This window comes from Jaculus jaculus, chromosome 5, assembly GCF_020740685.1.
Source record: "Jaculus jaculus isolate mJacJac1 chromosome 5, mJacJac1.mat.Y.cur, whole genome shotgun sequence".
Lineage (NCBI taxonomy): Eukaryota > Metazoa > Chordata > Mammalia > Rodentia > Dipodidae > Jaculus > Jaculus jaculus.
In genome coordinates this window covers 131,812,181-131,825,367 of record NC_059106.1, presented here as the reverse complement: position 1 = coordinate 131,825,367, position 13,187 = coordinate 131,812,181, and the positions used below count along the sequence as shown (strand labels likewise).

The window sequence follows — 13,187 nt, the reverse complement described above, 5'->3', positions numbered from 1 at the left end:
TCTACTTTTAAAAATATTTGTTAAAATTAGACTATAAAACAGGCTTCAACGTCCCATTGGAACCAGCTCTTCAGTCATTGTCACCAAGACAATGATTTCTTGTTATTGAGGCTATTGCTTTATGGATGTGTGATTTTAATTTTCAATAAACTTTTGCATCTTGATTTATCTTGCAGTCTGTGTTTCTGTCTCTCTTGCTCCTCCCCCACCACCCTCCTCCTTCAAATGCTATTTTATTCTCATAGAAGTGTTAAGGTACTACATACAGGTCTAAAACACAAAAGTAATAGAATAATCACCTTAGTCCTGTCTACATCTCTTCTGCCATGTGTAGTGTTTCTAGGTAAAATACTTATCCAGGTTATACAATATTTATATGTGTGTCTGTGTGTGTGTGTGTGTGTGTGTGTGTGTGTGTGTGTATGTATGTATGGTCCTATAGTAATTTAAAACAGAATTTAGCATTCTGTGAGTAAGTATAACCAAGTGTAACAAGTACTACATGAAGAAGTTTCAAGTGTTGTCTTAACTTGCCAAATTCACCAAAATAAATTTAAAGTAAGTCTAAATTTCTAAAACAATGAGTTTTATATGACATAAGCTTTAGCAAATATTTGGCAAGAAATTGAGAGTAGGTCCTAGTGTCCTAAGATGTTCTTTTAATTATTGTATGTTCTGAACCTTACATTACTGTTAAGAAAATTTCAATAGAAGTTTTTCTAAGAGAAACTAATCAAATTCCTTATATTAGAAAATCCAAAGAAAATATTTTTACATGTGTTGATATTCATAAAATCAGAGGGTCTTATATTTGCAAAGCATTTTCAATTAGACCAATCACTGAGTCACATACTTTAAAGGATTGGTGAACAGTATAGCCTTTAACATTTCCTTTTTCTTTCATAATTATTTTTCTTTCAACCTATTTCATGATGTTTTATGTATGCTTAGAGATTATTATATAATTGTACATATTTCAAATAATGGAAAACACTGTACAATTATGGATGATTTACTAGACCATGAACTATGTATGCCCTTGGCCTTTACAAGCAGGATTGCTCAGTTAGAAGGAAAGGTCACAGAGAGGGCATACTGGGAAAACTTATAAGAGAAATATTTCTTGTGTTCCATTTTTATTTTCTTTTTTATACTTTCTTATTTTAAGAGTGTTTTTTGTTGTTGGTGGTGGGGGTGATTTTTTTTTTTTTTTTTTTGCTGTTGTTTTTGTTTTTGTTTTTCAAGGTAGGGTCTCACTCTAGCCCAGGCTGACCTGGAATTCACTATGGTGTCTCAGGGTGGCCTCAAACTCATGGAGATCTTCCTACCTCTGCCTTCTAAGTACTGGGATTAAAGGCGTGCACCACCAAGGTCAGCTTTTTTTTTTTTGTTGTTTGTTTGTTTTTCTTTACTTTACGTACAAAATTCCTTTCCTTTTTTTTTTTTTTTTTTTTTTTTTTTTTTTTTTTTAAGGTAAGGTCTTGCTCTATGCTATCCCTGAGGAACTCACTATGAGCTCTCAGGGTTGCCTTGAACTCATGATGATCCTCCTACCTCTGACTCTCAAGTGAGTGCTAGGATTAAAAGTGTGTGCCACCATGCCTGGCTCCTTTTTATTCTTATTTCTGTACTCCTGAAGTGGCTTGGCTGAATGGAGCTAGTCTGAATTCCACTACAATGTTATTCTTTGTAATGGAAGATTAAGTCCAAGGAAAGTAGTTAGTGGGATTCTGGAAGTCTTTGGAGGCTGAGAAAATAATGTGTGTCTTATCAGAATTTTGGCCTTGATAAGGAAAACTTATTTCTAATCCTGGATAAGGTGAAAGTACAACCAGCCCTGAAATTCTGAATTTTATTGACAGTATTGCACACAGAAACTTGTACCGCAGGATTAAAGACTGGGGATGTCCCCCAGTGGTAAGCATTTGCCCAGTATGTGGAAGCTATGCAAGGCTCTGCTGTCCAGACCCTTTGCAGAAGACAGAAGTATCACTTGTATTCTCCCTCATGATGAGACATATGGGAGACATGCCTTTTAAAAAATATATTTTTTAATTTTATTTACTTACTTGAGAGAGAGAGAGAGAGAGAGTGAGTGAGAGAGAGAATGGGAGTGCCAGGGTCTCTAGCCACTGTAAACAAACTCCAGATGCACCCCTTTATGCATCTGGCTTATGTGGGTACTGGAGAGTTGAACTGGGATCATTTGGCTTCACAAACACCTTAACTGTTATGTCTCTCTCCAGCCCAGACAGGCCTTTTTATATCTCTGTTGCACTGAGTTTCTAGAAAAATCTAGGAAACCTCCAGAGAGAATGCTCTTAAGCATAAATTATATGGTATTTTCCCTTGAAGAGCAATGCTGTAACTTAAAAAAAAGTTCTTATTGTTGTTTTACTTTTCTAATTTTTAGATTTTTTAAAAACTTTTGAGACAAAAAGGGTGAGGGGTAGATAGGAAAATTAACATTGCATAGACTCTGTTGGCTTGAATACATTTACCCATTTTATTTCTCTTTAGTTTTCCCCAAACTTTCAGGGACAATTTATGCAAGGCCCATCACATATTTATAATGAAAACCCTTTTGACTGTTCTTCAGGGTTTTTCAATTGGCCATTAATGTATTGGACATCACTCCTTTCCCCAAATTAGTTTCATCCTTCCATTTCAGCCACTGTGAAGTCAGTAGTAACACACTGGCCCACTACTTCTCTTTGTGGCTTTAAAATTCACTTCTGCACTAGAATGGATGCATTTGAATTTATGATCTCTTTGACCATATCCCAAATCATTTTCTACATTTGTTTAAGAATCGATGCCAACTCTGATTGCTGCTTCCTACAAATTTCCAGAATATCACCCCCTGTTCCTTGAATAAATGTGATAGGAGAGTTAGCTAGTCATTTGAGCCAAAGTGGAAGAGGAAAGGATCCCGGATTCCTGAGTGCCTATGAACCACTGGTAAATGTCCAGGGCTCTTATTTGACCTCATTTAGTCTTCACTCATACTCTTCCACAGTGAGTATAATGTCTGCTCTAAAGATGAAGAACATGAGCCTCAGATGAGGCTTGTGTAACACTAAAACTAAGCGTGCATTGTACCCAGAAGAGAACCTAGACTTCAAAATGCTCTGTTCCTCTATCATTTCTGGTCTTCTTCCTTAAATTAAGTGGGCTACAATAAAAATTACTAAATGAACTAAGCAGTCATAAATACTGACCAGAAAGGAAAGCAAATTGTAACAGAATATAGAAGACATGTACTACAAAGGAGGGTTTGGAGAAAATGTTAGGCTTGCAAATGTATTTTGCTTTGACTGTGGTCTTGAGTGTTTCTCATAAGCACTTGCTATAGGTTCAACTGCCTTGATGAAGTGAAGAAGTGGATGGAGGAGTTTTTAAACTAGATGGCCAACCTGTGTCTGGAACACAGGCACATGACATCTGACCATATCAGTACCTAGAAATTCATTTCTCCACTGCCTTGCCCTGTGACACAGACTTAGGGATGCTACTAAGTTGATCTGAAGATGTTCATTCCATACCAGGCTCCCAAACAGGGATTCAGTGGACATCAGAAGTGTTTGACAGCAGCTAGGATGATCCGTTCCATTTGTTCTTGGCCTTCCATCTTTCTCATACTCATTCAACCATCTCTTGATTCTGTAAATTCTTTCTCACCATTGCTTTATTTCTTGGGAGTTGTCATGAAATGGAAGAAAATTTATGTGGAGTATGTACCATGAGAACAGTTTCCAGCCTCAACCTATCCATTTAGCAATGCGCTATCTTTGGCGCACTTTTTCTTAGAGCTTCATATGTACTCGTCTTTATAGGCATAACAATTTCTATCCATCCCTGAGCAGCCAAACCATAATATGGTATGCTACATAGCAATGTGGCCACATGGTCTTCCAGAATGTGGCTAAAAGATAGCCAGCTATCCTAAAGTGTTTCAAAATGGGGAGGCTTTGCTATAAGATCTCAGTTTATACAATTTTGGTGGATAATTGCAAGTACTCTAGAAGGACAAAAGAGAAAAGTCAGTGGCCTTACAGGCAGTGATTGTGAAATGTAGTGAAGTTAATTTTGCATAGTCATTCTAATTTATGTAAATAATATATAGCATACTGTTTGCTTTTCCCCAGCTAGTGTTCCATAGTGAGTGAAATCAGGTTTCTCTGATTCCAGTAATTATGGAGAATGCTGGATGCCATCTTCAAAAACCACCTACAACAGAGCTCAAGTGTTTTGAGCAACTTTTAAAAATTATACTTTTAAACATCATGCTGTTATTGTTTGGAACTATGACTCATTTATAAAGTAAAATTTTTGCCATATATTTTTTTCATATATATTTGAAAATAAATCTCAAAAATGTAAATATGGCTGTGGCAAGAAGGAAGCCCAGAAGAACAAAATAAAACACCTTGTTTGAGGAATGGTCAAGGAAAATTTCCCCACTTATCTTGATGACATGTTATAATTACTCAGTGCAAATGCTACCATTAGTAGGGTACTCATGATCTCTTTTCCAGTTCCCACCACAGCCTTCCCAGGTAAGAGGGATTCCTGCCCCTGTTGCAATCACTACTTTGTGAGTACCTTAAAGACAAGCACAGTTTCCCCATGGTTTTCTTACCTCTAACATCTAACACACATAGCAGGTGTACATGACTGCAGGTGAAGCTTATGCTGAATGGAAACCCACTGTTCTCCTCTTCCACTCATCCCAAGGAGGGAGAAAGCAAACACAGTAGTTGTCTGGTTTGCAAGGTTCTCCTGCATAGAAACATTGTTGGTATTACAGTGGGGTCTTTTCATGGCTCATGAATATCTCAGCAAAGGAACCATGTTTCTACCATGGGGGCCCTCTTTGTGAGCAGAGGATGCGCTGCCAAATGTCTTGTATGATTGACTTTTCAGATTTTTTTTTTTTTTTTGTATTCTGTGCATCCCAGGATGATTTAATGACAGCTTTATGGTACCTCCATAGTTAGAAAATACTCACAGATGGAAAAATGGAGGACTTCATATAATCATTCCTGAAAGAAAATTTTGTAATTGTATAGTTCATGGACTTTTAAAATCTGAGATCTGTTGGAAATGGCTGGTCCCTATGCTTCTGTGGCCCATGCTGATCATCCTTGCCATGTTTGTGTTCCCAGGACCTCGATGCAATCTCAGTCTTCATATGGTAACAGCTCCCCACCTCTGAATAAAATGAACAGCATGAACAAGCTGCCTTCGGTGAGCCAGCTTATCAACCCTCAGCAGAGGAATGCCCTCACCCCCACCACCATTCCTGACGGCATGGGAGCCAACAGTAAGCACATCTTCTGTTAGTAGCAACTGAAGGATGAGCAGAGCTAGCACAGATTCCTGTGCTAGGATGGAACCAATAGCTTTATGTCCTCAGTTAAGTGTCTGAGAGGCATAGTGAGAAGGCCAGCCCTCAGCTGAGTGACTTGGTTTTCTCACAGTTAACCTCATTCTTGAGATGTGTGTTTAATTAAAAAATGCACTAGTAGGGCTGGAGAAGTGACTTAGTGGATAAGCGCTTGCCTGTGAAGCCTAAGGACCCTGGTTCGCGGCTCGATTCCCCAGGACCCACGTTAGCCAGATGCACAAGGGGTAGCACGCGTCAGGAGTTCTTTTGTAGTAGCTGGAAGCCCTGGTGCGCTCATTCTCTCTCTCGCTCTCTGCCTGCTTCCCTCCCTCCCTCTCTCTTTCCCTCTCTCTTTCCCTCTCTCTTTCCTTCTCTCTCTCTCTCTCTCTCTGTCACTCTCAAATAAATAAATAAAAGATAAACAAAAAAAAAAAGAAAAGAAAAGAAATGCACTAGTAGAAATGCAGGGGACTATTGCCTCAGGAGGAATAAGAATCTGAGATTAGCTGATTTTCTGTCAACCTGAATGAACAACTCACCCTACCTCATCTGAGATAGTCAAGATCAGATAGTCCTATCATATGGGAAGTAGCATGGAATGGTAGACCTAAAGATATTAATTTTTGTCTGGACACTCACAAAATTAGTTTTCCAAGTTGTCTGCACAAATGTTCTACTTTTTATCAATGAAATTATCACTGCACATTCAACATTTTTATATATGCCCTTGCAATCCAGCTTTTTAAAATTCATATACTCTATCCCATATACAATAAATATAGAACTGATTTATAAAATTTGGCTTATTCATACATAAATCCCTGATAGTAAATAAGTGTAGAAAATAAAAGGTGTGAGTTAGATCCAAAGATATAAAGCAGGTAACATGATAACCTTGTCAATGAGAAGTAAATCTATCAGAGATCACACAAACTGTAATTAAAGAACAGTAAAAATGCAAAAGGGTAAATACAATATTTAGGGATATAGAAAACTGAATAGTACACAGATTTCCTATAATTCTCATTCTATTAAAAAAATCAGACCATCTATCCTATTCTTTAAAATGCATATTTGTTGTAATCTAAACTTTCTATTTGTTTGGTTTTTTTTTTTGTTGTTGTTGTTGTATTAGAAAACTGGGTATTCTGAAAGAAGTTTAGGGAACTTCATATTGAGTATGTTTGGTAGGGAAGCCCAGATTCATGTTTCCATTGTAGGTGGGATGGTGGTGTAGTATGTCAACAAAGACTTTAGAAACAGCCTGCCCTCTCACTGTTGATAATGTATACTAAGGCACAAAACCAGAACCATGAAAGGTCTGCTATTTTCACAGTTAAAAGAAGAGGACTCACTCATTTTCTACATTATTTTTCTTTCTTGTGACTTAACTAACCATCCCAACTTGGTTTGGTGATAGTACAATAGTGCTAATGATGGGTATTGTTTACACATGACTTTCACTTTAGCTGCTTTTAATTTTTTTTTCTAAATTTTTATTTGAGAGAGAGAGAAAGATGTAAAGAGAGAGAGAAAGAGAGAGAGAGGGAAAGGAAGGGCATGCCAGGGTCTCCAGCCACCACAAACAAACTCCAGATGCATGTGGCACCTTGTGAATCTGTCCTTGGGAATAGAACCTGGGTCCTTTGGCTTTGCAGGTAAGCACCGTAATTGCTAAGCTATACCTTAGCTGTTTTTTGGTTATCATATACAGTGACCCTCCAATATACTTAGGAAAATGAGAGGGGAAACAAATTGAGACACAGCAGTGCCATGCTTTGTATTTAGTCGGTTGGCTGGAGAGACCTTTTGCTGGGGCACACTTCTATTTAATGAAATAGGAGCAAGTTATACTCATCTTTTATTTCTGTACATATTATTTTCCCTTTAATAACAAATATTAGTATTAAGTGTTTCTATTAGTGAAAGCTTATGGTTCATGGTTTAGGAAAATGTCTATAAGTCTTGGTAATAATCCTGCATAGGATGCTAAAGTGGGCCATAAGAAAAGAAAATCTTTGATTATATTATTTCTTATTACATGTAAATTTTCCTACAAATGTTGCAATAACTTCTATTCACAAATAAATAGTCTACAGATTTGTTTATTAGTTCTCTCAACATGTTTATTTGGTAGCTCATCATGCCAGGCACAATGGTAGGTTGATATGGATGTAAACATGGGCACGATTTCATCTCCGTGATGAAGGAAATGAGTATAGTGGAAGAATCATAGATGTAACCCATGAAAGCCAATACAAGGAGCACTATATGAATCATGGGAGAAAAGAACAATCTGACAGGGAATTCAAAGAAGAGAAAGGGATGAAAAGAGATGATCCTAGGAGAACAAAGGCTTGGAAGGGTGGAATTAGTTTGCAGTTCTAGTGACTATGCTGTTTGAGTAAACACATAGTGTTCAAAGGAAAGCTATGAGAAATAAAATGAGAAAGCAAGATATTTCAGAACCAGACAACCAGGCACGTTGTACCACTGGGACATGATCACAGAAGTAACCATCCATTTCTGTTCCTCCTGCTTCTGTTCAGTTCCCATGATGGGCACTCATATGCCAATGGCTGGAGACATGAATGGACTCAGCCCCACCCAGGCCCTCCCTCCCCCACTCTCTATGCCATCCACCTCCCACTGCACTCCCCCACCTCCGTACCCCACAGATTGCAGCATTGTCAGGTGAGTCAACAGTATGACCCCCTGGGGCATATCCTACCTAAGCATCTATGGGTGGTGGAAGTTAGACTCTGTCAAAGTTGATAACTCAATTGTCAAGGAAGAACGCAGCCTTACGACTGCAATTCTGCCAACACTCCTTTCAGATCTGAGCAGAACCTACACCAGAACTCCAGAAACCCATATGAGAAAAGTGCGAGGGTGTGTGCCTATGTATACAGGTTTCAGACCTGTTGCCCCATCTTCACTAGCTTGCTCCTCCTCCCTTCCATTTTTACACTGTCAGTTAAAACTTGCAAATTGGTGCTCAGGGCTGGGTGACCCCAAAGGGTAGTAAACTTGCTATCTTGCTCCCTTTTCTGCTCTCTGGGCCTCATTGCTCTCAACCACCATGGGACCATAATTTTGGAGTTGGATGTCCATGAAAAATTTAAATGTTAACAAAAATGAGAGAACATTAAGAAGTTGATGGCTTATGCTGCTCTGCATATGGGAATTGGAGACACACCACAAGAGAGAGCTTCAGGCAGACAAGACAGAAAAGAATGAAAGAATGTTTCTCAAAGAGGCAAGAGTAGGTTCCCAAGTGTCATGCCCACTGTGTGTCCTAACCTCGGTTTTTGCAGGCCGCCCTTTTTTATTTATTTATTTATTTTTTCTTACCCTTTGGCTGCTAGGACCTGTTGGTTCTCATGCAAATCAGCCACAGACATGGTAAAGTATATTGTCAGGAACTGGCCCAATGATGAGGATGACATGATCAGCATCCCAAAGAGGAAGATGTATGTTCTGGAAAGGACAACAATGAGAAGTATTGATGACATTCAACACTTAGGGCAGTAGCCTACCATGTTTTGAACCATATACAATGTTCTCAGAAACCACAAATGAAGTAACATGAAGATTTTTCATTTTAAATTGATGATTCAAATGCTAAGAGAACTAGAACCCTGACCCTTGGACACCACCTTCATCTCCAACAATAGCTCCTCAGACATTTACACAGAGCCAGAGAATGCTCCAGAATACCATTTGTCACTATCTTCCATAGACCTCCTATTTTATTTTCAATGGACCTAAAATCCAAATTACCTAACAATTCTGAAACCTCAAATTCAAGGCCGTAAAATACTTTATTTGCCCCTAATCTCTGATATAGGGCATCCAAGGGCAAAATGTTGGGTTTTCCTTTATCTTGCCAATGCAGTTGGGGTGAACTTTCTTTTTCTGTTTCTTCCTTCCCTTCCTCCTCCCTCTGCAGTTTCTTAGCAAGGTTGGGCTGCTCATCATGTCTGGACTATTTCACGACCCAGGGGCTGACCACCATCTATCAGATTGAGCATTACTCCATGGATGTAAGTAACTGTTAGACTTTTCTCTTGAGTTTTATTTCTTCGTTTTCTCCATCTGGTGACACATACTTTTTGGTTCCATCCCTGCTAGTTATAAAGTTTGTTTTGTCCTGCTTCCAATTCTTGATTCTGGTGGAACCTGTAACCTTGTAAGAAAGATTTCCTGGCCCCAACCTACCATGTTAGACACTCAACAGCTGATATGCCTCAGCTTGTCTGATTAGTCAGCTATGGTCTATTGCACCCTAGCATACAAACTGAGAAAAAAATACATGTATATAACATATATATATATATATATATATATATATATATATATATATATGGTATATATCAGTCCCACCATCAAGAAATGCTGATCTCAAGTCAAGTAGGTGTAAGTGTAATCTCAGCACATGTAAGGCTGAAGCAGGAGGGTCAGTTTAGCTTAGGAGTTCAAGACCCACCCAGGCAACATAGTGTGACTTATTCTTATACCTTTTAGAATTGTTAGAATTATTCTGTATAATTCCCTGTGGAGATGAGCAGAAAGTAATTGATGTTATTCTCATTGAAATACATAGAAATGTCAAAACGATCATTCACTATATTGGGGCGATGACAGGACCGCAGGAGAAGCCTGAGTGTGAGCCTGTGGTCTGTAAATTGTGAATGGCCCTTTCCGCATCTCCTGGCAGTAGTAGTCATCCATCCCTCTCACTTAAAACTGTCCCATCCTCCCCTCTTTTTCAATGAGCCAGAATGCAATGCAGCCATCTCCAATCATCAGAAGTGATTACTAGCTCTGGGTTTAAGTCCTTACATGCTTTTTGGTAACGATGAAAGCTTCATGCTGTCACTTTGCCTTTGTGTGCATCAGTTAATCAAATTATCTCTCCCTTCTGACTTTGATATCCTTTGATTTTTTTTTTTTTTTTTTTTTTTTTTTTGCACCAAGCTGCATGTTAGGGACCTTCCTTTTGCTTCCTACCCATATCTTGAATTTCTGCTCACAAGGGAACTAATTTGGTGTTTGGGTTTTCAGCAGTCTGCTGTTGCCCCCAGGCTGCCGACTGTACTTCTTTCTTTGGTGTCTACCATCTTCTTCCAGCTTCCAGAGAACATTCTGGGTCAGGGAGAGAAGAGACAATCTGCCTCTGCATCTGCTTCTGTAGTTGGGACTTTTCTTCCCCTCCTTGAGCACCATGCTAGTGGCCCAGTCCCATAGGAATAACTTAACACTGTGCTGCCCTGTGCCTATCCCTATCAACACAAGTCACCTCTGGATGCTGCCCCAGTAGAACATATTATACATGAAAACTAGAGAAAGACTTAAAATACATTCCAACAGGACTTGCATAACTTAATTATCACTTTTCTCCACTGAAGAAAACAGTGTTGTCCCGCAAATGAGAATATCCTGTGCTGCAGTCCTATCTAATAGGACAGGAATCCCCTCCCTTGGGTTTTCATGTCATACATACTACTTTTCACATATTCCTGCTGGGGAGAAAGTTAGGAGTCCCCTCCCTTTATTAAGATTTGTAGATGCTCTCCATAATTACATTCCTGTTGGTTTTGACTTATTAGTAGAGCTGTGTTTACAAAGACTCATTGAGAGTCTCAGAAGTTCTAAGAATACAGGTGGCAGAAAGAGCATTCTAACTTTCATCTACCTACAGATTGTCTGCTTTCCAGTGTTTTCTTCCACTAGAAACAGAAGTTAGAATAGCTCTAATGGCCTGAAAATCCATACCATGAGAAAATGTGATCACGTATGGTGAATTTGTCAGTTTGGAAATGTTGGAATACTATTCACTCTCTCCATATTTACCTCAGTTTCTTCCACCTCATTTCTAGAGAAAAGAGAGCTCTGTTTCAGTTTGTGTCTTTATAACAATCTAAGATATGTGGTATACTGTTTTTGGAAAAGAAATATGAATAATTGTGGATTTTCAGTAGTATCCTTTGAAAGATGCAAAGCTTGGTTAATAACATGCAAATGGTTAACAGTTATAGTGTGTTTTATAATTTGTAGAATACCATCATACCTACATTTGCCTCAGAGTATAAAATACATGCTAACACATTTTACCAAAGAGGAAACTAAAGTTATATTATCACGTTTTATAGTAGAATAGCCAAGTCTGCTGACTCCAGGATCTATATGCTTTCTACCCACCATACTGCATCATAAAAATAGGACCTCTCACTAAAATATCTGATGCTGATAAGTAGAAGAAATGCCACCATAATTAAGATTGAGCCTATTTGAAATCAAATGCCAATAGACCTTTTCATTACTAGATCAATTGCAGACCATCAAAGTTCACAATTTATTCACCTACTTGTATAACTTCTGGGCTTGTCAACCTAAACTTTAGTTCCTCCATAAAGCAGGTATGGTATATTTGCCACTTATCTGAGGATGAAATATAATCATGAATATAAATAATTAGTCTAGAGCCTGACATACTGGAAAATGCTCACTCTCACCTCCACCCCCAGTGTTAATGATATTTCATTCATGCCTGTCTTCTGGCAGAGGGTGACCATCAATTTGAGGCAGGAGAGGCCATGTTTCTCCTTGGAGTTTTTTTGTCTACTTATCTAAACATTATCTCCTCTATTTTATAAGTGAAAAAACAGAGGCCAGTAGAGATTTATCCAACAGCAGAAATCACAAGTTTGTGTCTTTATTCTTTGCTGCATAACACAATGAAGATAAACCATTATGAGATAAAAGTCAGTTTGTAAATTTGTCTTTTTTTAATTTATTTATTTTTCTTAAATAAACAGGTGATACATATAGATTCCCTACTCCCAATTCTGCTGAGGGCCTTCACTGGGGTTATTGGTCTTCACTGTGGGGAGCAAGAAACCTCAGTCAGTCTTTGATCTAATGCTCCCTGGCTTTTGTCTGCTACACAGGATTTGGCAAGTCTAAAGATCCCGGAGCAATTCCGACATGCCATCTGGAAGGGTATCCTGGACCACAGGCAGCTCCATGACTTCTCCTCACCTCCCCATCTCCTGAGGACCCCAAGTGGTGCCTCCACGGTCAGTGTGGGCTCTAGTGAGACCCGTGGGGAGCGTGTGATTGATGCTGTGCGCTTCACCCTCCGCCAGACCATCTCCTTCCCACCTCGGGATGAGTGGAATGACTTCAACTTTGACATGGATGCTCGTCGCAACAAGCAGCAGCGCATCAAAGAAGAAGGGGAGTGAGCCCTAGTATTTGGGCTTTTCCTCCAATTCTGCCCTGCCCAGCCTCCTACATGGCACTCCTGCTTGATCTTCAAAACGCTTTCTCTCTGTCTCTCTCTCTTTCCCTGTCTCTCTCGCTCTCTTCTCCTTCTCACTCTGATTTCCTAAGGGAAGGAGGAATAAGAGGTTACCTCTTACCTAAATTCTGACCCAGCATCTGATTCTAACTCTGGCTTTAAGCCTTCAAAACTTGCTTGCAGGACTGCATTGTCATGGCTTGATAGATGTGAGCAGAGAAACAGTAGGTCTCTCCTTAAGCTGCAGAGATCTTGCATTGACTTTTATAAAGAATTTTCACCCTTATAGTCTGAGACTATATATATATATAAATATAAATATATAAATATATAAATATATAAATATACAGTATATATTTTGGGTGGGGGCATTATTGTTTAAATGTAATTTAATGGAAATTGAGTTGCACTTATTGACTTTTTTTAATTTACTTGTTTTGAATGAGTCATCTACCCCCTTTTCTCAAGGGTGTTATGGATGGTGACAGATAT

At 38.8% G+C, this 13,187-nt stretch overlaps 1 protein-coding gene across 2 annotated transcripts in view; it reads left to right on the top strand.

The window, feature by feature from the left end:
- Tp63 (tumor protein p63) overlaps window positions 1-12,917 on the top strand; it is a 217,018-nt gene extending 204,101 nt beyond the window's left edge. For both annotated transcript variants that reach the window (XM_045149716.1, XM_004654270.2), the window contains exons 11-14: window positions 5,169-5,326; window positions 7,939-8,083; window positions 9,342-9,435; window positions 12,343-12,917. In XM_045149716.1, the coding sequence (XP_045005651.1) occupies window positions 5,169-5,326; window positions 7,939-8,083; window positions 9,342-9,435; window positions 12,343-12,639 (694 nt within the window). In that variant the 3' untranslated portion in view covers window positions 12,640-12,917. The remainder of the gene's footprint in view (window positions 1-5,168; window positions 5,327-7,938; window positions 8,084-9,341; window positions 9,436-12,342) is intronic.
- The last annotated feature ends 270 nt before the right edge of the window (window positions 12,918-13,187 follow it).